The sequence below is a fragment of the Pituophis catenifer genome, unplaced genomic scaffold (genome assembly GCF_029215685.1).
Source record: "Pituophis catenifer annectens isolate HBS135680 unplaced genomic scaffold, rPitCat1.0.hap2 SCAF_1, whole genome shotgun sequence".
Classification (NCBI taxonomy): Eukaryota; Metazoa; Chordata; class Lepidosauria; order Squamata; family Colubridae; genus Pituophis; species Pituophis catenifer.
The window spans coordinates 241,865,159-241,891,861 of record NW_027256881.1 but is presented as its reverse complement, the minus strand read 5'-3'; the positions used below and the strand labels follow the sequence as shown (position 1 = coordinate 241,891,861).

At 38.0% G+C, this 26,703-nt stretch overlaps 1 protein-coding gene across 1 annotated transcript in view; it reads left to right on the top strand.

The window, feature by feature from the left end:
* Window positions 1-26,703, top strand: part of IGHMBP2 (immunoglobulin mu DNA binding protein 2) — an 80,330-nt gene that overhangs the window by 38,413 nt on the left and 15,214 nt on the right. The window contains exons 9-10 of the mRNA XM_070957365.1: window positions 19,632-19,814; window positions 24,764-24,882. Coding sequence (XP_070813466.1) covers window positions 19,632-19,814; window positions 24,764-24,882 — 302 coding nt within the window. The remainder of the gene's footprint in view (window positions 1-19,631; window positions 19,815-24,763; window positions 24,883-26,703) is intronic.

Sequence of the window (26,703 nt, the reverse complement as noted above, 5' to 3'; positions counted from 1 at the left end):
TCCATCCCCATATGCTGACCCTTTCTTTCTAATAATATTATTATATCCCCCTTATACTATACATTTCGAAATAACATTCTACTATAACATTATATAATAACTCCTAATTTAGCATAGTAATATTGTTATATCCCCCAATTTAACAATTTTTACTCATGATCTACTCTTTTACTCCTCCCCCATACATGTATCTCTTAAATCAAATCTTTTTTGTATATTAATATGACATTTCAAAGCAACCTTCCACTATAAAACTATATAATAAATCCTAATTTAACATTTATTCAACTCATAGTCTGCCCATTTCCTCCACCCCCATAGATATCTCTTAACTCAAATCTTTTACATATATTCATATCTAAACATAATAGATATATTAATATAACATAATATCCCTTTTCAACTAAACCATCAATAAACTAACCTATCTCCACCCACATTCCTACAAAACTACCATACATAATAGTTCTTGATCTCTTTATTCTTCTGCCCACACCACTAAGAAGTATTCCCTTATATAAATAAAATCCTCATATGACTTTAAACTTGTATTCCATATAATATCTTCTGTAGTGTCTTTCAGCTGGATTGTTAACTCCATCACCCATATTAGGGTAACATCACATCCTAATTCCAACAGTATGTTCGGTATCTTCAATTACATCTGCCCCCATCAACAATAGATGTCTTGATATATAAAAAACAACCACCCGAGTGACTTTATATTTGTATTCCATATAGTGTCTATAGTAGTGTCTTTCATCTAAATTATTAATTCCAACCACCGTAATAGGGTAACAACCAGATCTTCTGCGTGCCCCAATCCCGTAACTCTCTTGCCTTGTAGCTCAACATAAACGTAATACATTTATCAAAGAATCCAAAATAGATAATTCCAATCCATTCAGTTTAAGGCCCTTTTCACATCCCAAAAGTACAGCACTGCAGAGGTCTGTCACTGTCCTCAGGATAATATAAATCAATACTTTGCCTCAGCTATCTTTTCATATATTCAATCATCTCTTAGATAACTGGCATCACACTGTTGTTTAGTTTAAAAGTTTTTTGTTTTTGTAAGACCTGCTTCTTCTTTTCTTGACTTTTTGTGGGTTAGATCTCCATCCTGATTTCCTTTCTATAAATTGTATATCAACTATTTGGTTTTCATGCTGATCTATAACTTGATCTTGTTGGTTTTGCTTTTGTGGGTTAAGTCTCCATTCTGGTTTCTTTTCTTTAAGTTGTATATCAACTGATTGATTTCTATGCTGGTCTGTAACTTGATGAATCATCACATTAGAATCCAAAGCTGCCTCTCTTGTATTTATAAATAGTCCAGCTGTAACCTCTGAAGGAGAATCCAGAAGCTGCTCATCTACAAAGTCCTCTGTAACTTGTTGTTTTTCCATTACTTCCATCTCTTTCTGCTTATCCTGAATTTCTATCTCTTGTTGATTTTGCTTTTCTTTATTCCACTCATGTATTATACATGAAGAAGTTGAACCCATTTTAAGAACCTTATAGTAAAATTCTTCCGCTTTTTCAACAGAGTTTAGTTGATATCTTTCTCCTTGATATCTCAATATTATGCCAACTGGGACATCCCACCTGAATGAGATGTTTTGTTTGTTTAGCTCAGTCACCAAAAATCCGAATTTCTTTCTATCTTTTAATATCTTGGGCGGCAACTCTTTATATATCCAAATCTTTCTTCCATACAATTGTAGAGTAGAATTAAAAGATTTTTGCACAATATCATTTCTTATTTCTTTATCTGTAAAATAAATCACCACATCTCTAGGCAATTGCCTTTGCTTTGCAATCCAAGAATTTACTCTATAGGCCTTGTCGATCTTACAAGATACCTCCTCTGGATGAATCTTTAAAATCCCAGCCAAAACTTCAGCAGATATTTTTCTTAAATCATCTCTATTGTTTTCCTGTAACCCTCTCATTCTAACCGCAAATTCTGTGAGCCTGTATTGCATCATTGTAACTTCTCTTTCAATCCCTTGTTTTATATTTTCTGTATTATAAGTCTCGTGATCAGCTTCCTTTTTAGACTTTACTTCAGAACTATTGTCTTGAATATTTATCAATTCATTTTCCATTCTTTGTATTTTGTTGTTCAAATTATAAATCTTATCAACTTCCTCCATTTTAGACTCTAATAACTTGATATTTGTATCCATCTTTATAACTATTTCTGAAAAAGCATTAGTCACTGTTACAATCTTTCTTTGTAGGTTATCATACTTTAATTGTATGAATTCTTTAATTTCCTGCTTGAATTTTTCAAAATTCTGGTTCACAATCTCGTCATGTCTTGCCATTTCCTTCAAAACAAATTCTTTTAAATTAAAACCATCCTTCTGAGTCTGTAAACTCGAAACTTGCTCACATAATTATAAATGGGGGAACCCCCCCCCCCCCCCGCTGCTTGTTTGTCTGGCTTTGTTAATTTTAACGCCATCCTGCCACACAGACAAACTCTTTTTGAAGAAAGAGGACTTCTCTCCAACAAGATCAATATCAGATCTCCAAGAAAAAAAAAAAGAAACTTAGAATAGAAATTTTTTCTTTTCTCTATTCTAGCCAGCACTGTTTGCTCCGCTACTTTGTAACTTGTTACAGAAGGACTTTCACTTTCGGCTACTTCTCAAGCCTCAGCGGTCGCCATTTTAAGCTTTTTTTTTCCTTCGCTTAGAAACGCTTATAAAATCATTAAAAATACTTGCAATTTAGGGTCCCAAGTCCAGATCTCATCCTCTTTAATTAAGTAATCTGTTGTTTTCATTGAAAGGCTTGATCTCGTCACCTGGCTCTGCAAGAGGCAGAGATCTCCCGAAGCCCGGAGCAGCGGCGAGGGAAATAGGGAGCCTCATCCTGCTTCGTCCCCAAGAGTAAAGGAAAAACTCTGGGGACTTCGCAGAGGGTTCTACCTACCCTCACCTGCTCTATCTCACATTTCCTTATGGAAATGGAGTTTTTCGAGCCGCCTTTCAGATGTAAAGGCGGCTCTTTACGAGCGACGGGGCTGGCGGTCTCAAAGGACCATCTGGTGGCGACGGAAATCAAACCGGAAGCCTAATCAAGAGAACCTTTGATCATATCCAGCAGGGTTCAAATCCTCTTTTCTTTTCTAATAATTGGAGAATTCTTAATTAGACTTAGTATCACACAGAAGTTGTTAATGGCATGTTTCTTGGGTTTAACTTTGCCTCCAGAGCAACAATTACATGCTTGCAAAAGGAGAATGAAATTCAATAAATGAAATTGCTCCCAAGGCGACTAAACATATTTGTAACATATTGGTAGTATATACTGGATTTTCAGGACTTTCCTTGTCTGTAAGGCTTAGCCAGATATCTTTCTTTTCTCGGCCTCTCTTTGTCCCTTTAAACTGAGTGTTCCTGATGGAACCATTGAGTTCAGAGTCTTTAAGGAGAACACTTCCCTTTCTTTTGCCCCTTAAAATTCAGCATTTACATAGGGGGCACAGAATTTAAACAGTTTATAAGTCCTCTTCTATAGCAAGCACTGCTGCTTCTCAAACCACAAGAAGCAATTGCTGCACAGAAAAAAAAGCTGCACATTAATTTCTGCCCATGCTCCAACTTTACTGGTTTCCCTGCAGAGGCATGATAAAAGGACAACAGTTTGAAAAGTGGCATCCCTTTCAAACCTCTTTAACAAGGATCTAATCTATTTCAAATATCTACACTGGTTTTCTTGACTATGACGTTTTCATCTAAGTTGCTAGGTGCAAATTTCCTGTGTTGTATAATACCTCTACATGAACAACAATGTGTCATAGCATGCCTAATTTAGAAGTAAGACTTAACTTTGCTCAATTTAGAGATCTTTAACATACCAGCTAATTTCTCATAATGTCATCCTAGCACTTTGAATCTTAATGCCATAATCAACTCTGCAGTTATTATTCTAGAAAGAATACTGCTACAAAATCAAGGTTCAATCTTCAACTGCAAATCATTTTTTAAAAAAATTGCTCTCTGCCTCCTAAGTGAACCTATGAGTTCCAGTACGTTTTTAAAATAGAACTAGGCTTCTCTCGGAACTGGGGAAAATCTACTTTTGCTTTGCCTTTATGTTATAAACTGCTGAGTTGAAGAATTATTATGCTGCATTATTCCTGATATCCATCTTTGTATTTGCTAGGAGTCAAACATGACTTTGATGGCACATAATCATTATATGTGATCTCGCTCAAATTTGTCTAACAATCTACCTGTTGAATACTTGTGAAAAACTGGCATTGTACTAGGTTTTAAGAAAAAATTAAAGTATTGGATGTCCTATAAATTTTGTACTGTGGATTACAATTCCATTTATAACTATTTGAACGGACAAACATTTGCCTATTTATTACACTTAGCTTGATTGCTCAGAAGAACATTCTAGGGTAGAGTAGACTGGTTCTGTTGGTCCAGACTGGTCCTGTATCTTTAATTCAATGTTCAAATGCACAAAGTGCATACTGTTATATCGATTAAGATAGGTTCCCTGGAAAAGATGAGATATTGGAGTTTTTATGACATTAACCTACTCTGGTCTGATTCATAACCATCCTTAATAAGAAAAGAAGTCTAGTTGGGGGTTGGTGGAAGAACGGTAACTTCAACCAGTATGTGGTGATGCAGGTCCATGCACCCATTTGGGCTTTCAAATTCAAAATGGGCAAGTTCTTTCAAATTCAAAAAGGTTTACAATTACCAAATTTACTCCTACGCCTGTCCAATACTGAGTTTGCAATAGGTGTTGGCCACTTTGTTAGCAGAAAAGTTATTGGGTATATGCAAACTGAGAGTGGATGTTTCTGTGTAATGGGATGGGTAACAAAGCAGAAATGTAGCTACATACAATCTGCACGTAAGAAAACATGGAGTTTCTTTTATACTCTTGAATTTCTTGAGTAGTATCTTCTTTTTCCAAGTGGACCTCAAATTAATATTTTAATTACATGCTAATCCCTTCAGGTAAATCAAGGTGTTACTAACTTTTTTCTCAAGCTATCCAGTCAGCTTCATGACTGAACCAAGCTTTCAACCACAATTTTTCAAATCCAACACTGCATTCAGGAGCCTGTTGAATCCTAATTCAAGATGTTGATCTTGAGTTGACCCACACCTGTATCAGTTTGAATACAGAAGTAAATGCAGAATGTACATTGCATGCAAATCCAAATATATAACTACCCACAGTGTCATTTTTCATCAAGGCCTTTGGAGGTTTATATGAAAATAAAGTTAAAGATATAATACATTATAAAAACAAATTGTCCAAAAGGCAATATGCGTCACATTTTTCTGTATTGTTCTTGTTACCTTGTTAAAAGTAAAAATAAGAAAGAATAATATTAATTTGAATGTTTATAAATATATGAATGGAATATATTGGCCAGATTTTGGTGATAACCAGCAGTGGGAGATAAAAGATGTTTAAGAAGTATGCAACGTTGGTGAATTAAGAATGTTCTTTAAACGAAGATGTCTTATCAAAGGAGATTTTTTTTTGATGTTCAAGAAGCCCAGCTTCTAAAAAAGAACATTCGTTAACTATAATCTCATTTAAAATTATGGCAACAAAAATAAAACCAGTTATTAAAAGCTTGGTGGAAAATCTCAGTAATAGGAATTACTAGGAATTACTAGAAATAATAGGAATTACTGAGACACAGTTAAATTTTGTAACAAATTTGTGAATTTAAAACGCATGAAGTCATTAGTAAAAAGAAAGTTACTTCTTGTTCAGTTACTAAATGATGGTATATGATAAAGATTAACTGAGCAAGATAGCAGAAGAAAAATTGGGATAGAAATTAAAAATGGAAAAAAGTATAGCAATGAGACTAAAGTCTTGAACATAGATTTTTGCTCAGTATGCTCTTTATTGAGCCAATTTGGTGTAGTGGTTAAAGCATCAGGCTAGAAACTGGGAGACTGTGAGTTCTAGTCTCACCTTCAGATACGAAGCCAGCTGGATGACCTTGGGCCATTCTCCCTTTTAGTCCTAGGAAGGAGGCAATGATAAACCACTTCCAAAATCTTGCCAAGAAAACTGCAGAAACTTTTCCCAGGAATTGCCAGGTGTCAATACTGGCTCAAATTATCATATTTTGGGTGCATTATAGAAAAACCTAGTTCTCTTGAAAAGTCCATAATGCTGGGAAAGATACCATAGAAAGAAAGAGAAAAAGATGATCAGTAGCAAGATGGATGGCCTTAGTTACACCAACAATTAGTACCCTGTTGGAAGACCTGAAGGACCAACTTGGAGACAGGTTGTCCTGGAAAAAAATCTATGTGGTTGCCAAGAGTCTACCCCAACTTGATAGCATTTATTCATTGATAGATAAATCTCAGGGAATATCTTATAATAGCAATTAAACTATTTATTGCCATAAAGCCCAAGTGCAAGTTCAATATGATACTCAGATCAGATTTTATAAAAAATAGCTTGATACCATCCTTATAATCTAAATTTTGAGAACTATCTTCCAGAAAAACATTTTTTCTTAAACATTCTTTGCTTGGAAGCTGGTATAAATAAAACTGAAAGTGATGTAATTTAATACACTCAACTACTGGCTAAAAGCAGTCTTCTGTTTCAGAAGATTAGAGAGAAGAGATCCATTCTGCTTAAGTTGAATTAGTGTAGGTAATTGGAGAATGATACACTAGCCTTAGGCCCTGCTCAAGCCAAAGTCAAGCTAAAGCAAAAAATAATAGAGAAATATAGGAAGCTCAACCATATGTGCCTCTAGAGATCTAGTTAGGTGCTCAGCTCTTCAGTTTCAGTCATATTAGAGACGGCTTGAAATGTATAAATATAGATTGCTATGGTACTAGCATGATCTAGTATTTTACCCATTGCTGTCTTGAAAGGGAAGTGTAGGAAGATTTCTTATAGTGAACAGTTTTGCCTGCACAGAATAACAAATATTCAAACCGGGGTTCATTTTTTTCTGTCCCACCCGTTTATAGGGATGTAGGGGCTTATTCTGTAGGTCAGTGATGGTTAATCTTTTCGGCACCAAGTGGCAAAACTGGAGTGTGTGCATGCTGGAGTGTCAGAACCTGGAAGAGAGCAGATGTCCGGCGCCCATGCACATGACGGAACCCGGAAGAGCAGCTGGCGAGGGCGTGCATGCCCACCGAGAGGGGTCTCCGTGCCACCTCTGGCACAAGTGCCATAGGTTCACCATCACGGCTGTACTTCAGCTCCAAGATTGCTGCATCAGTCTTGTGAGATCAAAGGAAAATTTTGATTTGGGTGACAGGATTATAACACCCTTTCAGCTGAACTGAGTTCATTTCATTGCAGCAGCAGTGGAGGCAGGATGATTTTGGTGGGAAAAATATTTCTGTTTGTTGTTGTATCAGGTTTTGCAGTAACTTGATATTCCAATTCACAGTGCGATCCTAATGTTAAAATTGTTAACTTGTGTTAGAATTGCTTCACCAAGTGCACTTTAACACCCAGAAAATGTGCTTACCAAAACATTTGAAGCATATAATAAGTTGTTCTAGCATGAATGGGATTTTTTTGTAATTTATACATCAGTTGTAATGGTAATCACGTACCATATTTGTCTGAAACAAAGATGCCCTGAAATTAAAATAACTTTCTCCCAAGGGGAGAGTGGTCAGCAAAACCTATATGAGAACCAACTTCCTTATCTTATTCACCTTGACAGCTCTAGCTGAAACCAGCTCTGGGGATTCCTCTTAATTTTGTTCTGATTCTGTGCATATCTCACACTGGTATGTGTGTGCAGGTTTACATATATAGGTAGTCCTTAACCTATGACCACAATTGAGCCCAAAATTTATGTTGTTAAGTGAGAAATTTGTTAAGTGAGTTTGGCCCCATTTTACGACTTTTCTTGCTGGATTTGTTAAGTGAATCACTGCAGTTGTTAAATTAGTACCATAGTTGTTAAGTGAATCTGGTTTCCCTATTTGGTTAAGGATCTGGATCACATGACCCTGGGGCACTGCAACTGTCATAAATGTGAGTCAGTTGTCAAGCATCCAAATGTCAATCATGTGGCCATGGGGATGCTGCAATGGTTATAAGTGTGTAAAATGGTCATAAGTCACTTTTTTCAGTGATGATGTAACTTTGAATGGTCACTAAATGAACTGTTGCAAGTTAAGGACTACCTGAATTTACTAGGGAAAAATAGAAATACACTAACTGAATTCATAATTTATTATTATTATTTTTATTTTATTAGATTTATATACCGCCCTACTCCCAAAGGACTCAGTTGTTAATGAACAACTAAAATGAATTGCCTGTAAAATAAGGTACCTTGTTTGTAAAATGATCTTGATCTCCACATGTCAGTATTCTAGGGTTAGATATTTGACTACAAGGAAGAGGGGATCAACCTATTCTCCAAAGTGCCTAAAGGCAGGACAAGAAGCAATGGATGGAAACTAATCAAGGAGAAAACCAACCTAGAACTAAGGAGAAATTTGCCTTCAGAACTTGTGGGTGCTTCTATGCTGGGGGTTTTTAAGAAGAGATTGGACAACCAAACATTGGTCCGAAATGTTATAGGCTTTCCTGCTTGAGCAGAGGGTTGGACCAGAAGATTTCCAAGATTCCCTTCCAACTCTGTTATTCTATTATTCTGGGAATAAAGAATGCAGGCAGTTGCTTGAATCAGAGATGAAGTTTCTAGAGCAGTACAGCTGTTGGAAGCAGCTGCACCAGGTCCTTTATGTCGAATGGGTGTCAAACTCAAGGCTTAAATCTGGCCTGCGGGGCCGACCTGGAAATAGCAAAGGATCAGCCCGTGGTGCCTCTGGCAGCCAAAATGGGGTGCGGAGGGGCCTCGTGTGGCCCCCCATGTCCCATTTTGGCCGGCAAGGTGCTGCAGGAGGCGTCTACCCTGGCCGGCCCGTGGAGAACTACAATGCTGATCCAGTCCTCGAAGAAATCCAATTTGAGACCCCTGATGTAGAAAAACCTTGCATTTGTTACTTGAAAATACACAGAAATGTGCCCATGCTCTAGGAATTCCAAGAAAGTACACTTAGCTTGATTTCCTTGAGGGACCACTCTGGAGTTAGGTATCCTGCTGTGTTATGGTTTCCACACACATTGTGTACCATACTCCTTTCCAGGAGAAAGTAAAAAAAACCAAGAAAAATCCACAATGAAGATGGATTGACAGGCGAATTGCGTTGGGGAGGGGGGGGAAAAAAGACAAACCCCATTTTGGCAGAACAAGGTCTAATTTTTAGACTAACTACTAGACAGATTGCCTGCTTTCTTCCTATCTCACTCTTATTCTGGTGTAAATCAATCCCTCTTCTTACTACCAAGTAAATATAGTTGTTCAGTGGAGTGGGCAGTTGCATGAAACCTTTTGCAAGGTTGGAAAGGAATAATTTGGATAAACTGGGAAGTGAGATAGAAGGAATCATCGTTGCAAAATATACTAACAATGAAGTATGTAATTAGTTATGTTACATCAAATTGCTAACAGAAGTAATATTCTAAAATGTTTATTGTCACCAATTACTCTGGTACGCTATAAACATTGGGATGCTTCCCATCCCCATCCCCCTTCCCCCATCTAATTGTGATTATTTGAAATTGGTAGAAATTAGCAAGGACTCTTTAGTATCCTTGGGTTTCTAATAGTTTCTGACTCCAATGAGGTTTATTACCCAATTAATTAATTAAGCACAATAACAAATGTGGTTATAAGGTTTGAGGAGATATATATATATGTTTACTTGCATGATGGATTGACATTGCAAAATAAAAGTTGCATAGTGTGATCAGCCCAATGCTTATCCAGTATCGATCTTCCAGTATGATCCCTGCACCAAGGATGTCTTCCATCCCTTTATCCTTTAAAAACCTCTAAATCAGAGGTGTTCATTGAGGGCTGCATCAGGGTTGTGTTTGATCTCAGGTGGGGGACGGGGGGGCGTGGCCAGGATGGGTGTGGCCAGCTCAACATCACTTGTGTCGGGTGCCTGTGGTGGCCTGAGCGCTCTGCCAGCGAAAACGGATTCATGAGCTCCGTTTTCGGCTGGGACGGCCTCCTGCAACCCTCTGCAAGTGAAAACGGAGCTCGAGAGGACCTCCCGCAGCTGGCAGCCTCCTGTTTTCGCTGGCAGACACACCATAGGCTGGTCCTTCGCTGTTTCCAAGGTGACCCCGCAGGCCAGATCTAAGTACCCTGCAGGCTGGATCGAGCCCCCAGGCCTTGAGTTTGACAACCTGCTCTAAATGGTCTAGATCCGTAATGGCGAACTTATGGCACACGTGCCAGAAACGGCATGCAGAGCATCTCTCTGGGCATGCCAGCTGTCACCCATTGCTCTTTCGGGTTCCAGCACATGCATGCACACTGGCCAGCTGGTCTTCGCATGCGTGCCAGAAACCAGAAGACCAGGTGACCAGCGCGCGCATATGCACGCTGGAAACCGGAAGCTCAGCTTCCTGGCATGCACATGCATGCCAGGGAACTGCTCTTCCGGTCTCCAGTGCTCCCGCGTGCGTGCTCCCGTTTCAGCACTTGTTGCCGAAAAGGTTCACCGACACTGGTCCAAATTACTTCTTTAGGAAGAACCTGGGTGATAGGTTAGAAACCTGCTAGGAGAAGCGAGAAAGAAGTATGAAATGCCATCTTTTTACCTTATTGAAGGTCTTTATCCTATAGAGCAGGGTATTCTGGGGATTTCAAAGCAGAGAGGGGAGCTAGGCCAAGGAATTTTCTTTCTGAATATCTGCACTTGTAAAGTGCTGGATTCAGGGCTCAGGGGAGAGAAGATATAATATTACGACTCGGGCTACTGACTGTATTTGGCAGAAGAAAAGAAATGGCTGATTTATAAATTATGCAGTGAGAATTATTCAGAGAGTTTCATTATAGCCAATTAGAAGCATTCTAGGATGTGTAAGCTTGTGCAATAAAACAGCACACGTTGTGTCATAGACAGAAGGCGTATGGAATTCCAAGACTGCTGATAGGGAAGCTAAATTTGGGAAAGGTATGTAAGCTTCCCCTTCCCCAAGTTTTGCATCAAATGTTTCTGTTTCATCAGTTCCGACTTCTCCAATTTGAGCGAGAAAACCTGAGGGAAGTTTCTACATCACAGGTTCTCCCTCTCTCAAAACAACCTGTCTATTTTTTTTTCTGCATATGAACTCAGGAATTTGGGGAGTTGAAGTTCACAGGTCGTAATGGATGCATAGTTGCCCACCCCTGGTTTTTTGTTTTTTTTTATATATCAACTCCATCTCCCTGCAGCGTCTTATCAGTATAAATCAAAAGAAATAGCAAAGGTTTTAATTCGATGCTATGTATCCATAAACTGCTTTCTTATCCATTTTCTCTCTTGCTAACCCCAATCTATTAAGTCTAGTTCAGGGGGAAAAGTGATCCTTAACAGTTAATTTCATGCTCTTATGTGTAAAATGTTAATATGATGAACATATTATGATCATCTGCGACAATGTTACGATCATGAAGCTTTCAAACAAGCTGCAAAATAATCTTTGGGGGGTGGGGATTTAGCAAAGCTCTGATGGGGTAGAATTTTAGTATTCGAATCACAACTTTCACATACCAGCAAGGAAGTTTTTTCATCATAATGCCATTGAAATAGTGCCTCTTCTGGGCTTTTGTTCTTAGCTACAGTATTACTTGGAAGCCAAGAAACACATTTGTTTCCAAAGCATTTGTACATCCATTGCTTCAGTGGTGCTGAAAATTGAGAATTGATTTTACCAGTTGGACTTGCTAATTAATATTGAAGGACATCTGTCTTACCCTTTATTCCCCTTCCTTGCCCCAATTCTTTACATGTGGTCTCAGCATTAATAACACTTAGTGCTAATGCTTATCAATAATTCAAAACCAGCTCTACAGAAATGTCAAAGTAAGTTCAATTATTCCTCTCTTTCCCCCTTCTAAAATGATTGTGGTACTTTGAGCACTATTTATTTTGTTCCAATCTTATTATTTTCAAAAGCTGCAGGCACTTTTGAATTAAGGGATAGTATTGAAATATGTGAAAAGTAGAATATCAAGTATTGTATATAACAAAATCCAAGAGAGTTTTAGATGCTACTGCTGGGACGATGATTATCAGTAAGATTGTACAATGCTCCATGTTGTCATAAAAGACTTCTAGTTACCTGTTAGTGAGATCGAGAATATCTTGATCTGTTTAGTTATCTTCTGTTTAGAGTATCTTAAGGTAATTATTGACTGGGCTGAAGGAAAAAAAAAACTTGAGGCTTGAGGGCTAAACCCTAACTCTAACCTAAATGACACGTTTTAGGTTAAACCATCAAATTATTGCCTATTATCATAATTTTAAGTATGTCATGCAAACTGTCATTGTAATCCATCTTTGTTTATTTATAATTAATTAATTATTAATTTATAAAAATTTATAGGCAACTCATCTTACCTCAAGGTAATTCTTTTAAAGGTTAGTGCTTAACTCTATGCCTTCTGTTTCATTAAGTTTGACTGCAGGCTTTTTTAAAAAAAGCTGATTAAAAATGAACTTATTGGAAAAATACCACTCACATAAAATGAAGAGGCAATTGCCTGTGTAGCTTGCTTCAGATTTGTTTATTTTTACATGTTTAATCAACAACTAATGCTGTCTTTTTATCATCTAAAGCAGTGGTTCTCAACCTTCTTAATGCTGTGACCCATTAATACAGTTCCTCATGTTGTGGTGACCCCCAACAAGGGGCGGGTTCTAAAATTTTTTACTATTGGTTCTGTGGGTGTGGCTTATTATGTGGGTGTGGCTTGGAGGTCATGTGACTGGGTGGGCGTGGCTAGCTGGTCATGTGACCGGGTGGCCATGGCTATGTGTATAGGGACTACTCAGAAGGCTGAAAAAAGTCATTTCTGACAGATCCTCGCACTTTTGACTGGTCCTCACACTTATGACCATCCTCACATTTATGCCCGTGTAGCATTCTTAATAACCATGTCACTCATTTTACAACTGCTTCTCTTCACCATGGTGATAAGATAGGGCAAAAAACGTAAAATGTGAGAACAGTTCTAAATTCGAGGACTGGTCAAAAGTGCGAGGACCAGTCAAAAATAACTTTTTCAGCCCTCTGAGTAGTCCATGTGCACAAAAGGACTACCCAGAGGGCTGAAAAATGTGATTTCTGACAGGTCCTCGCACTTTTGACTGGTCTTCGCACTTATGACTGGTCATCATTTATGCCCATTGTAGCATTCTTAACAACCGTGTCACTCATTTCACAACTGCTTCTCTTCACCATGGTGACAAGCTAGGGCAAAAACGTAAAATGTGAGGACAGTCGTAAATTCGAGGACTGGTCAAATGTGCGAGGACCAGTCAAAAATAACTTTTTCAGCCCTCTGAGTAGTCCAGATGCATAAAAGGATACAGCAATAGAGAGGGATGAAGGAAGGGAAGGGAAATTAGAGTAGGAGGGTAAGAGAGGGAGGAAGAGAGGAGGAGAAGGAGAAAGGAAGAGGAAGTAGGGAGGAGAAGAAGAGGGCGGGAAGAGAAAGTAAGAAGGAAAGAAAAGAGAGAGGTGGTAGGTTTGAGGAGAAAGATTGCTGTACAATAAAAAAGATGAAAGGGAAGAAAACCAACCCCAAACAAATATAAAGATATTAAGATGAATTGTTAAACTTTAAAGAATAAAAGAGAACAAATATGAATAAATAGCAATAATTAGAAGCACACATACAAACATACAATGTATTTTCTTTGAACAGAGTATTTGGCCGGTTCACAAATTTAACCAGTGTTTAGTCATTTCAATTAAATTTACAATTTCTATGTTTTCTTTTTGCCATATTTATTCGTCATCTATTTTTTTAAAAAACCAATATTACCCTTCATCCTCATCTCTAATCTTAATCAAATTCAATTTTTCCCTTCTATTCTATATTATACCCCTTCCCATTGTCATCTATTTTTATATCCATCCTCACATTGGTTAATTATGTAATTATGTAATACAGTTGTTTAATACAAAGTCAGCATTTTAATATAAATCAATTAGTTATATAACTATCTTTTTGTATATCAATCAATATGAACATGAATATTCCAATTATTTCCATGCAATCCAATTTCTTACAAATCAATTAATTATATTTACCAATAATAATAAACCAAATAATTTCCCCCATACATTCCTCCAAACCACAACTTAACCATTTCTGCTTTCAACACAATATACAATTAATAGTATCTCAATTATTACAATTCCCTAGTTAAATAGAGCTTTTTTTCTTTTGTGTTTTAAAATCTTGAACCTCCTCTTTTGCCCTAAATTTCCCATTGTTTGCAGTTTTGCACCTACCTTTTTTGGTGAGGAAAAAGAAAAAGAAATCTCTCTCTGCCTCATTTTGTCACGTTGCAGCAAAGACCCTGTTTTACTTTCAGTTTCGTTTTTCAGCATAGCTAGGGGGAAAAAAATCTGCTCCTCTCTTTGCAGCTAGCAACGGAGCCCTCCGCAAAATAGCTGAGAGCAAATCAGCTGAGAGTCCGGAGGCTGAGCAAATCAACTTATGGTGAAGCTGAAAAGGGCTGTTTTTTTCTATTTTTTCTATTTTTGCAGGCACTGGTCTTCTCATTTGTTTTCTTTTAACACTGATTAGCTGTAGGGCCCTTTGAAGCCCCGCGGCAAGAATTTAAACGGTTTATTTCCCTCTAGCCATCAGCTGGGACTCCGGAGGCAGCAATAGATTGGGAGTGGGCGGGGTAAGCGAACGGCGATCCAACAGAGGCAGAGGGTGAGGGTGAGTGAAGGCGTGGGGGGGGCGAGAGAGGGCTTTGGCGACCCCTGTGAAATGGCCGTTCGACCCCCAAAGGGGTCGCGACCCCCAGGTTGAGAACAGCTGATCTAAAGGCAATGGAGGACAGTTTAACAGAAAATTTAGATAACTGCTTGTGGACAGTGTTTTATATAAAATTTGGAAATAATTTTAAAAAGCTTTGAGAAACTCCCACAAATGAGGTCTACTTGACAAAGAAAATCAAACATTCTGAATTCAAAATCCATATTATTACACAACCATCCCTAAGAAATACATCTCTGTTTGTATGTATATGTTATTCTTACCATGAGTTCATATTCTTTTAAATGCTGAACATTCCAAGAGAACAAAGAATGAATCAAAGGAATATTTTTTTCTGCCAGTTTTTTAATATGAATAGGTCTTGACTAGGACCAAGGGTAAATTATTTAAAAGGTGAAAAATCTCTTTGTAATTAATTCATCTTATCGGGTGTTATATGTTCCCACAGTGTATTGCACAATGCCTTGGGCACAGTTGGACAGTCTTATTGTATATAAAAGTTATATTTCAGATGCATGGTGAGCTTTATTGGTTCTCTCTTCACTTTTATGAGGTTCCATTAAAACGAATACTTTAGGCCATTTATTACGTGGCATTAAAGCAAAAGAGTTTTAACTGTGAGACAGCTCTGGACTTGCTTCGTATTTCATCTAACAGTTTTGTGAGCTGTGTTGAACATACCAGAATGGCACAGGCATCAGCAATTTTCCTTTCTCTTTCACATCCTCTCTCTATGCATCATTTTTCTGGTCTGATTATAGACTGTTCTTTAGCATTTTTTGGACCAAAACCTTAGCAGTACTAAAAAGGGTTTGCCCAGTGGTGAAATGTAAAGTTTGTTACTACCAGTTCTGTGGGCGTGGCTTGGTGGGTGGGTGGGGGGTAATATGACTGAGTGGGCATGGCCAACTTTTTTTTTTTTTTTTTACTTTTAAAACCATTTTTTCTACAACCTCTTCAGCTGAAGAGGTTGTAAAAAAAAATGCTTTTAAAAGCCTCTGACGATCCCAGCTGACTTGTCTGATTGGCAGAGGTTTTCTTTTTTTTTTTTTAAGCCTCTGACGATCCCAGCTGACTTGCCTGATCAGCAGAGGCTTTCTTTTTTTAAAAAAAACAACATTTTTTCTATAACCTCTTCAGCCGAAGAGGTTGTAGAAAAAAATGCTTTTAAAAGCCTCTGATGATCCCAGCTGAGCTGCGCGATCATCAGAGGCTTTTTTTTTTACTTTTAAAAGCATTTTTTCAGCCAAAGAGGTTGTAGAAAAAATGCTTTTAAAAATATAAAAAAAGCCTCTGATGATTGCACGGCTCAGCTGGGGAATGGGTTGGGGGGGCAGGGATTTGTTCTCAGAACCAACCGCCTCCATTGCTACCGGATCAGGCGATCCGGTCCGAACCAGGAGCATTTCACCCCTGGGTTTGCCGTGTTTAAAAATAACCAGATGATTTCATGGTGGTTGGATTGTACTTGCAGAGGGCCTGGAGTAAAACCTTGAAGATTGTAATGATCACACTTGAGAGAGGCAGAGACAGAGTGGGACAGACAGCTCATTCAGGTCCTTCATGGTCTCTCGGAAAATTGCACTATTATTTAACATGATATTCTTCCAGGCCAGCATGAAGCAATGCGATTAAAGTCATGTTCCGGTAGCTAAAGACTATGAAGGTTTGAATAGGGAAGAATAAGCTCAGATTCACCTTTAGGATCACTGAGTGACTTTGAGTGTTTAGACCTCTTAATAATGGTGATTTCCCATTTTTGGCCATGAAAAGGGTTACACTATCTGGTTTGGATCTAGTGTGCAATCTGGGGTTCCTCTTGGATTTACAGCTTCTGCTGAAGCATGAAAAGACAGCTTTGGTCAGGCAGGCTTTGAACAAGTTCATTCTGTGCACAAAGTTGTGCCCTTTGCTGCTGTTTGAGATCCTTCTTATTGGTCACTCATGCCCCTGATCACTTTGCAGATAAAACTATTTCAATACACTATACATGGAGTTGCCCTTAAAAATCCACAAGCTACTTGGTAGCAAATGTAGTACAGGTAGTCCTTGACTTACAGCTATTCAAAGTTACAACAGCATTGAAAAAAGTGACACATGATCATTGTTCACACTTATGACTGTTGCAGCATCCCCATGGTTGTGATCAAAATTCATGTGCTTGGCAACTGATTCCTATTTATGATGCTTGCAGTGTCCCAGAGTCTTGTGATCACTTTTTGTGGCCTTCTGACAACCAAAGTCAATGAAGTCAGATTCGCTTAATAACCATTTTACTAACTTCACAAATGCAGCAATTCGCTTAACAACTGTGGTAAGAAAGGTCGTAAAATGGGACAAAACTCACTTAACCCCGGACCACCCCAACGATGCCCTTGAAGTGATGTCCTGGTGCCTGGAGGCTGTGCGGATCTGGATGAGGAGAAACAGACTCAGGCTCAACCCATCCAAGACCGAGTGGCTGTGGTTTCCGGCGTCCAGATATAGTCAGTTGAAGCTATCACTGACTATTGGGGGCGAGTCGTTGGACCCCATGGAGAGGGCTCGCAACTTGGGCGTCCTCCTGGATTCACGGCTATCTTTAGAAGAGCATTTGACGTCCGTGACCGGGAGGACTTTTCATCAGGTTCGCCTGATCCACCAGTTGCGTCCCTTTCTAGATCGGGACTCCTTATGCACAGTCACTCATGCCCTCGTCACTTCCCGCCTGGACTACTGTAATGCTCTCTACATGGGGCTCCCCTTGAGGAGCATCCGGAGGCTCCAACTGGTGCAGAGTGCGGCCGCGCGGGTGGTTATGGGAGCGACGTGGCGTTCCCATGTAACACCTCTCCTGCGGGAGCTGCACTGGCTCCCAGTAGTCTTCCAGGTGCGCTTCAAGGTTTTGGTCACCACCTTTAGAGCGCTCCATGGCTTACGACCTTGTTATTTACAGGACCGCCTGCTGCCACCAATAGCCTCCCACCGGCCAGTACGCTCTCATAGAGAGGGGCTCCTCTGGGTGCCGTCGGCCAAACAGTGTCGACTGGCGGCCCCTAGGGGGAGAGCCTTCTCTGTGGGAGCACCTGCTATCTGGAACGAGCTCCCCCCGGAGATACGGAGGATCCCGGATCTACGCACCTTTCGCCGCACTCTTAAGACTTTCCTATTTCAACAGGCCGGCCTGGCCTAACTTTTTTTTTTCCCTTTTTAATTCAAATGATGAATTTTAAATTTGTCTTAAAAACATTAGGGTTGCCAAATTATTTAATCAGATTTTATACTGTTTTTAAATTTTGTAATTTATGTGTTTTATCTGGCTGTTCACCACCCTGAGTCCTGCGGGAGTAGGGTGGTATATAAATCTAATAAAATAAAATAAAAAATTAACAACTGTCTTGGCCAACAAGAGACATTTTGGGCTCAATTGTGGTTGTAGGTCGAGGATTATCTATAATGTGGTCAACAATAAATGGCCTGGGCCATGTCTATATAACACCAAGGCTCCGTGAACTGAACTGGCTATCATCTGGCTTCTAAGTGCAATTCAAGGTGCTGATTGTCATGTTTAAAGCCTTACATGGTCGATAACCCTAAAAGATTATTTGGGAGTGGGCCATGTCCCCTGATTTCTCTTCATCTGGGTAAGATTCAGCAGAATTGGCTCTCTCTTGTCTAGCCAATCCAGCGGTGTAATCCAATAGGACTCAGGAGGCAGTCCTTCAGTGTCACAGCATTTGTCCTCTGGAACAGCATCACCCTCAAGATTTGCGTTTACCTCCCCCCCACCCCCATAATGGCCTTTAAAAGTGCCTTAAAACACGGCTCCTTCTCCAGACCTTGAGTTAAATGATTGGGGGACACTGTTGTCTCTTTTATCTGTATGGGTATAGGAGAATTGGTTGTTGTTCCCTCCACCTGATTCTATTGTTGGGGCTTTATTTTGACTTTTGCTGTTTTATGTGTAAAGCGATCCAGAATAATTAAGAGTTGAGCAGCCTGAAAAATAAATGAATAAATAAATACATTTTATATAGAGATGGAATTTTCTTTAGGTGCAGTCTGATATCTCTAGCTAACCAGAAGTCCACCTGAGGAATTCCAGAGCTCTTGGCTAGACTGAAATATTGAAACATCCTTGCAGAAGACAATGACAACAAACTATTTCCATAATATAGATGGATGCGTTCAACAGGAGTCAAGCTCAACTTCTCATTGACCCCACTACAAGCCCATGGAATTTGGGCTTATATTATAAAACCATAGATAACACTTTCCCCCCCCCATTTTTTGTGAGCACTGTATCTGTTGTTCTTTACTGCTAACAGGTGACTGACATTTTCTCCATACAAATGCTGCTTGGGCCAGAACTTTAGAAATGAAACTTTACTTGACACTTTCCCATCATTTATTAGGTTTTCTGTTCCAAGGTTTAGATATTGCCAAGAATGCAGTTGCTGTGTGATACAGTCTCTATCTAGAAGTTTATACTATTGTGTAACATTTGATGTGTTTAGGTTCCATTGCCTTTGGTGAATTATGCGCTTGTATCCCTTGTACATTATGGAAAGAGAGAAATGCAAGTGAATATTCAGAAACTCCTGCATGTAAATCAGAATGTGAATCAGATATTCAGTTACACATTATAAGCATCCCTTAAAAAAACTCCTCTAAATATGACAGGCAGTGATGGAAGCAAAGCAACCAGTGTGGCCTTTGTTACAGTCCTTGAATGCCTTTTTCTTTTTCACTTTGTTTTTATTACTCCCTGGTGCAGGGCTGCTGCACAAGGTCTTTCTCTTAGTTTAATGGAACGTCTGATTCAGAAATGGGGAGACCGTGTTGTGAAGATGCTCACTGTGCAGTACCGAATGCACCAAGCTATAATGCAATGGGCTTCCACTGAGATGTATGACGGTCATCTATCAGCTCACTCTTCTGTTGCACAACATTTACTGAAGTAAGTGATCGATGGCTTACTTGCTTTCTTTTTTTCTGCCCAAATGTTAAATTGATGCTGTCTTTTAATATTTCAAGCTAATGCAGACTTCTCCTGACAGCACTAAATATTTTCCTCTAGCTCTGTTCTAGCAAATAGACTTTTGCCCCATTTTCAACTGGCAAATAGCTGATTTCTGCACTGAAGGTTACAGCATGCAAGTTTTGTTCAACAGCTGAAGATGTGTTGTGGACTTGAAATTGTTGTCATTGTTGGCCCACCAGCTATCATGGTGTTAGGTTTGCTAATATCTCTTCCAGAAAATTTTTATTGAAAGTTGGAAGAGAATATTAGCTTCCTATTTCTCTAATTTGCCTTGACTCTTGCTTCTTTCCTTTTCTGGAGATCGTCCTGGGGTACTTTACAATAAACAAAACTTCTCCTACCTAGAAAGGGAAGGGAGTGGGATATCACCCTGTTTAAAAGAGAAGTAGTTTCAACCTTGACACTGTCTGGCTGTTGGTTGACTCTCAGGTAAACACAGAGGAGTTTACCTATTGATTACAGTAATATTCCTGACTCATTCATTAGCAATAACAATAACACTTAGACTTATATACTGCTTTACAATGCTTTACAGCCCTCTCTAAGCGATTTTACAGAGTCAGCCTATTGCCCCCAACAATTTGGGTCCTCATTTTATCCACCTTGGAATGTTGGAATGTTAAGTCAACCTTGAGCCTGGTGAGATTTGAACTGCCAAATTGCAGGCAGCCAGCAGTCAGCAGAAGTAGCCTGCAGTACTGCACTCTAACCACTGCGCCACCATGGCTCATTTATTCATTCAAGTCAAAACATCACCTAAAGTACAAGAAGAAAAGCAACGGAGATGCCTAGGGCCCAAAACCCACCTATATGGGTTTTGGGCCCTAGGCATGCCTTGAAGGAGAGGCCCCCACTTTGGGACCACATTTGATTTCTAAAATGTAAGCATTCAAAGTTTATTTATAGTCCAAGAGCAAACATATGGAAAAAGAACAGCAGTACAATTCATATTATAAAAGAATTTTAAAAATTGTAAGAAAATCCTGAGACAATACCCAGTAGTTAATAACATGATGGAGGAACCAGACAGTTTTTAAGATAGAAATTTTGAAACTTTCTTATAGATTTCTGAAGACGGGTCACAAAAAGAAGATTCATGGTCTCTTGATCACAATGGCAATGTGACCAGGAAATATCAAGTTCTATCATCATTGGGTATACAGTGGACATTTTACTAGAAAATGTGAAACAGATTCTACTTCCATGTCTGAAAACAACTATGGCTTTCATGTGGAAGACTTAAATATCTGCAAGTTTTTGCTCTAATAGATAATGCCCAATCAGGCTATTGTAATAGTCTCCTATGAGGGCCATATAGAACTTTGAAGAAATATCTAGGGATAGGCCAGAGAAGAGAGATAATTGTGTTATCACTAATATTCCTTCTTAGGGCTGCAGAGAACTATCTAGCATGGTGAGATGGACCAAGCAATTTCCTTCTTAGGCTTCCCTCAGCCAAATCCTAGGACAAGAAAATTGGGCCCAAGGAAAGTGCAGCCAAGTTCCAGTCAAATTGCAACATAAGAAATTGAACGAGGAACTTGCAATAAGATTTTTTTAAAAAATTGACTGAATTGCTTTTAATCCAGAAGACCTCCTTGTAGGTACATCTGAGCACTATATAGCATCATGCCCGGAACTTTAATTTTATATAGTTTAATAGCTTCTGAGAGATCATTGTTTCCAGATTGATCTGCAAATTTAGTAATTGCAAGGGATGCTTTTTGGATTCTTGCTAGTAGCTCTCTTGCGTGAATAGACTTGCAAGTAGAAGATTTAAAATAGACTTCTAGATACTTAAAAGATTTAACCTGCCTGATAGGTTTGCTGCTAATCATCCTATTAGAGCTTTAAAGTGTCTCCTAGAGAATACTAATATCTTTGTTTTAGAATAATTTATTTTGAGGCATTCTCTGGAGCAGTAAAGCAGTAGAGTTTTAAGGTGTCTTTGAGGGTCTACTTGAGAGTAGGACTTCATCTTCACCATCGAGAAGAATAGAGATGGGGTGGTGGGCAAGGCAGGGTGAATGGAATTCTAGCTTAGCAGACTTAATAATATTGTTAAACTAAAAATTGAACTAGTCTTGTTTAAGATCTTGCAAGTAGAGACACATTTAGTTAAGTCATCAGCAATATTGCCCTTAACTTGAATAGTAATGCCATGATGCAATAACATTATTAGTTTAAGAAAATGGTGTTGTGGTAACTAATTTCTTTAGAGTTTTTCTCATGGTATTAAATCACACTCTGCCCCTGCCTCAATAATGTGCTTGGTTTTTGCCTTACTGTGTTCAAAGAAGCATGCACAATTGCAGTTTTAATATCCATTTCACTATTAAGGAAATGTATAAATAATTCTAACTGGATTCAGCATGATGTTAGCATTTTTATAAAATATGTACCATCATATTCCCAGCGAAATTTTGTAAAACACTTAACACTGGCTCAATTGCATCTTTGCTTTCAGCTTTTTGAATACGTGGGGAAAACATTATTTGGTTTTGCTCTTACTGATAACACATTCATCTTAACTTTTCTCACAACCCAGCACTGTTTACATAAATAGCCAAAACCTCTGATCATACAATGTGTATCTTTCTTTTTAAATTCACATTTTTAACCAATTCTCTTTTGCATTCCTTAATAACTACTGATGGTACTGTGAGAATTGGTTTGCTATCCCAGTAGCTTTAATCTCATAAAGATTGTATCTAAATTTTGAAGGGAGAGTTATTTGACATAAAGATTCTTTTGGCATGATTTTCTCTGCAGATGGAATTATTTTAAAAGAACCAAAATGGAGTTGAAAAAAGAGTATAAGTAGAGAAAAACAAAAACTTCAGTAATCTGCTGGCATTGTCTCTGTATATCGACTAATATGTGAGAGACCAGCTCTGCATCTGAAGCCTTGCAGTAGAACAATGGATAATGCTGAAATATTTGGTTTTTTTTAAAAATCAGTACTGTAATTGCTTACTTCTCCATCCAGAACAAAGAATTGGTCTTTGGGGAGCATACTACTAAGAAGAACTTGCAAATGCAGTTTTGAACAAATTATGTCCATTAAACTTAACATTATAGTCAGAGATCTTCAAGGAAGATTGCTTCAGCGCATATTCATGCTGACAAACCTCCATCCTTTTCGGTTGGTGGGAAGTTTGTGGTCATTTCCACTTTTAGCTTACAATGTTTTCTCTTATATGTAGACCAACAATCTGTACTAAATAGTAACTAGAGTTTAAAATATGTTAACTTTAAGCTACGATTTCTGAAATTACTTTGGTTGAACCAATACAATTAATATTAATCACAGTTCCTGGGCAATCCAAAATTGTAACTTGGTTATTTAATACTTAAAAATTTAATACTTTTAATACTTAATAACGGGAACAACAACTTCTTAATTTGGAGAAGGGGTTTGAAACAACTATCCTTCATGTGCTATAGAGAATTTCTTCATAGCTGTGACAAGTCAAGCCATATTTGTATTACTCCTGTTTGTCTATATACTGGCAAGGATCAATACACTTGCACGTATCAATTGCTTTGACATTTGACAAACGAAACATAATGCCAAGGGACAGATAATGGTGCCAGAAAGAGCTGGGCTACCAAACTTGGAGGTTTGATGGGATTTGGGTCCCCAGGAGTCATTGATGGGAGAGAAGGTAAACCTCTCTTTTGCATCTTTGTATTTTCCTTTGCACCCCCCTACAATTATGTCCGTTCATGTGTTGTTATGATCTTATATTCTGAATCCTTTCTTATCAATAGCTTCTGTACGTGACCAAGATTTTAAAAAATGAATTACATTCTCATACTTCAAATCCTTTTTTTTTTTTTTTTGGGGGGGGGGGGGATTTTTTTATTTTTAAACAAAACTTAAAACATAAAACAATTATCATCCATTACAATTACAGAAAGTGTATTGATCGGTTACAAATCTTTTGTGCTTAATCCTCTATCCAATATTTTCTTATTTAACAGTTTATTACATTATTATTCTCATTTACCAATTATTTAACAGTAAATTGTCCTCTATAAGGGGGAAAAAAACCCTTTATATGTTTTATTATCTTATCCATTTCATATTTCATATTTCATTTCCATTCTTTCTTGTCTAACCATTGATAAAATAAATCCCATATCAAATAATATTGTTTATCTCTTGATCCCTAATTTCAAATGTCAATTTATTCATTTCAATACACTGCAAAATTTTCTTGATAACGTCGTCATCCGTGGGTATCTTCTCACCTTTCCAATTTCTAGCAAATACAATTCTAGCCGCCGTTAAAACATTCACAATTAAATATCTGATTTCTCTATTGTATATTTCTGGTAAAATCCCCAATCATACTTCAAATCCTATCCATCCTTGGATCCCTTAAAATTATTTTCATGTGTTTGCTCAGAGATTAGATATATAAGGAACAACTGTAGTTCTGTAATGTTGATGATTAATATGTCTCTTCTAAGTACAAATAACATCTTTTTGCAGTTATTAGACCCACAGAGTGTATCTTTTCCTAATATCACAGCTGTCTCCAATAATAAATCTTTTGTCTCTGAGCAAAGGAAGTAGTTGTGTTCTGTGAAAGCTTTTGTCTATAATTTTATTTTTTGCTTTCATTGAACTGCCCTGTTCTGTAATTTGCTTGATATATGTGTTACTAGAAGCATCTACTGTTAAACAGGAACACCATATGTGCTAATTTGTGTTCCCATCAGGCTGCATGTATTGTTTCTTTCCACATAATAACTAAGAATGGGTTCTGAGATCTCATAGTTGCAGAGAGAGAATAAAATGACCTTACAGCTTCTTGCAAAAGTAGTTTGTGTCATTCTTTTTAATAATTTGACAGAGACTTGCCAGGAGTGGCCCCCACAGAAGAGACCAGTATCCCATTGCTGCTTATAGATACAGCTGGTTGTGGCTTATTTGAACTTGAAGTGGAAGAAGAACAATCTAGAGGAAACCCAGGTACCATCATTTACTCTGCTTCATGATTTTTCTTTCTTGAGTGGCATCTTCAAAAAACTGCCTTTTCAATTTATATTACCTGTATAGTGATTTTGTAATACCAGCCAATGCAAAAGTTTCCTTGTACCTGAAAAGTATGGTAAAAATTGAGTTATTGACATATTATACCCATGATCACAGGTACAACTCCTGTGGAAATTGTTGAACATGTCTGGAAATTTCTTGCATGTCATGCTTGAATTACATATGTTATATCCTTGAAGCAGATGAATCGCCTATTTAAATTAGCCATGGCTTCCAAGGCTGTTTTTAGAGTTTTGTTTCTAGGTGGGGTTTTTTGTTTTTTTTTTTGTTTTTGGATCCAAATGTAAGTGATAATGTTAGAGAAAAGTTATTTCTCAGTTGCTGTGCCTATTAATGGCATTTGGAATGGACAAGTAAATAAGCCAATCAGAAAGCGGCTAATGGGTTTGAAACTCCCTGGATTTTATATTTCCTCCCCTAACTGTCACTGTGACAGTATAAAAGGAGATTCCTGACAGAAAACTATTATCAGTTAGAAGTCAGTAAGTAGTCAGTTGTCAGTTAGAGGGCAGCTCTGCAGTTCTAATGTCAGTTAGAAGTCAGTTAGAGGGCAGCTCTAAAGGGCAGTTCTGCAGTCAGTATGCAGTTTAAAGGCAGTTCTGAAGGCAGTTAGTCATCAGTAAGTTGGCAGTTAGGAGAGTTCTGATTAGGGATCCGAGGTAGATCTGATGTTTTAAAAGAATCCTTCTTCTGAGGAAGAATAGCCAGAACTATAATCACATAGAGTGATTACTTATATATATCTGACAGGATATTAAAGAAAAGGATTGACATACTATTTAGTATTTGAATAGATATTGTTTTTATTATTATGTAAATAAAAACAGTTTATTGTGAACTGCTAGTAAGTCTCATTTGTTATAGTAGATTGTTATAGAGATAAGGTTTTACGGTACATTGATTTAACCTCCATGACAGATAACTATGAAAGAAACAGATGTTGACATACCAAAACTTCCATCCACCTCACACTTTACTATAATATAACTAATGAATCGATATAAAACATACAACAGAGCAAGAAAGAGACAGAAGGTAGTACAATTTTGGTAGTGACTAGAAGTAGCAAAATCCTAAATATTATTTTGTTTCATAAGCTTGAACTTTGTACCCCCGTAGTTAAGAGTTACAGAATTTTAAATTGGGCTTCAGGTGTAGCCTGAAAAAATAGAAACCAATGTTGCAATGAAATGACTGTGCATGCGCACGGGATTGAAGCAGCTTGCAAAACTGACATGAGGCCTTTAAAAAGAAGGAGCTGCTTTAACAATTCAGAAAGAGAACTTTCCTATGCATTCCCAGGAATTAAGTGAATGAAACCTAGCCTTGGTGGAACAAAAGGCTACTAAACTGGTACAAAACATGCTCATGGGTTTTAGGTGGAAATCAATTGTGGTGGGTTATAATTAACTTAGCTTGGAAATTTTATGAGAATAAAGAATGCATGCCAAAATTGAATAACCAATAGTATGTATTTTAGAAGCTGTTCATATTTATGTTTGCTCTGACATGCCACTGTTTTTCTGGCATCTATTTTTCCCCTGTTTTTTGCCACTGCCCACTGTTGTTCCTGGCGTCTATTTTTTACCATATGTACATAGGGTTGCAGCCTTAAATAGTCTCACATGGGCATTGATGCATAAGTGAATGTCAAATGGTCTGCAGTATTATGTTTCATTCCCACTTTTTAACCAAAAAAGGCTCTGAAAAGTTATAGTAATGTAATCCGTATCTGTC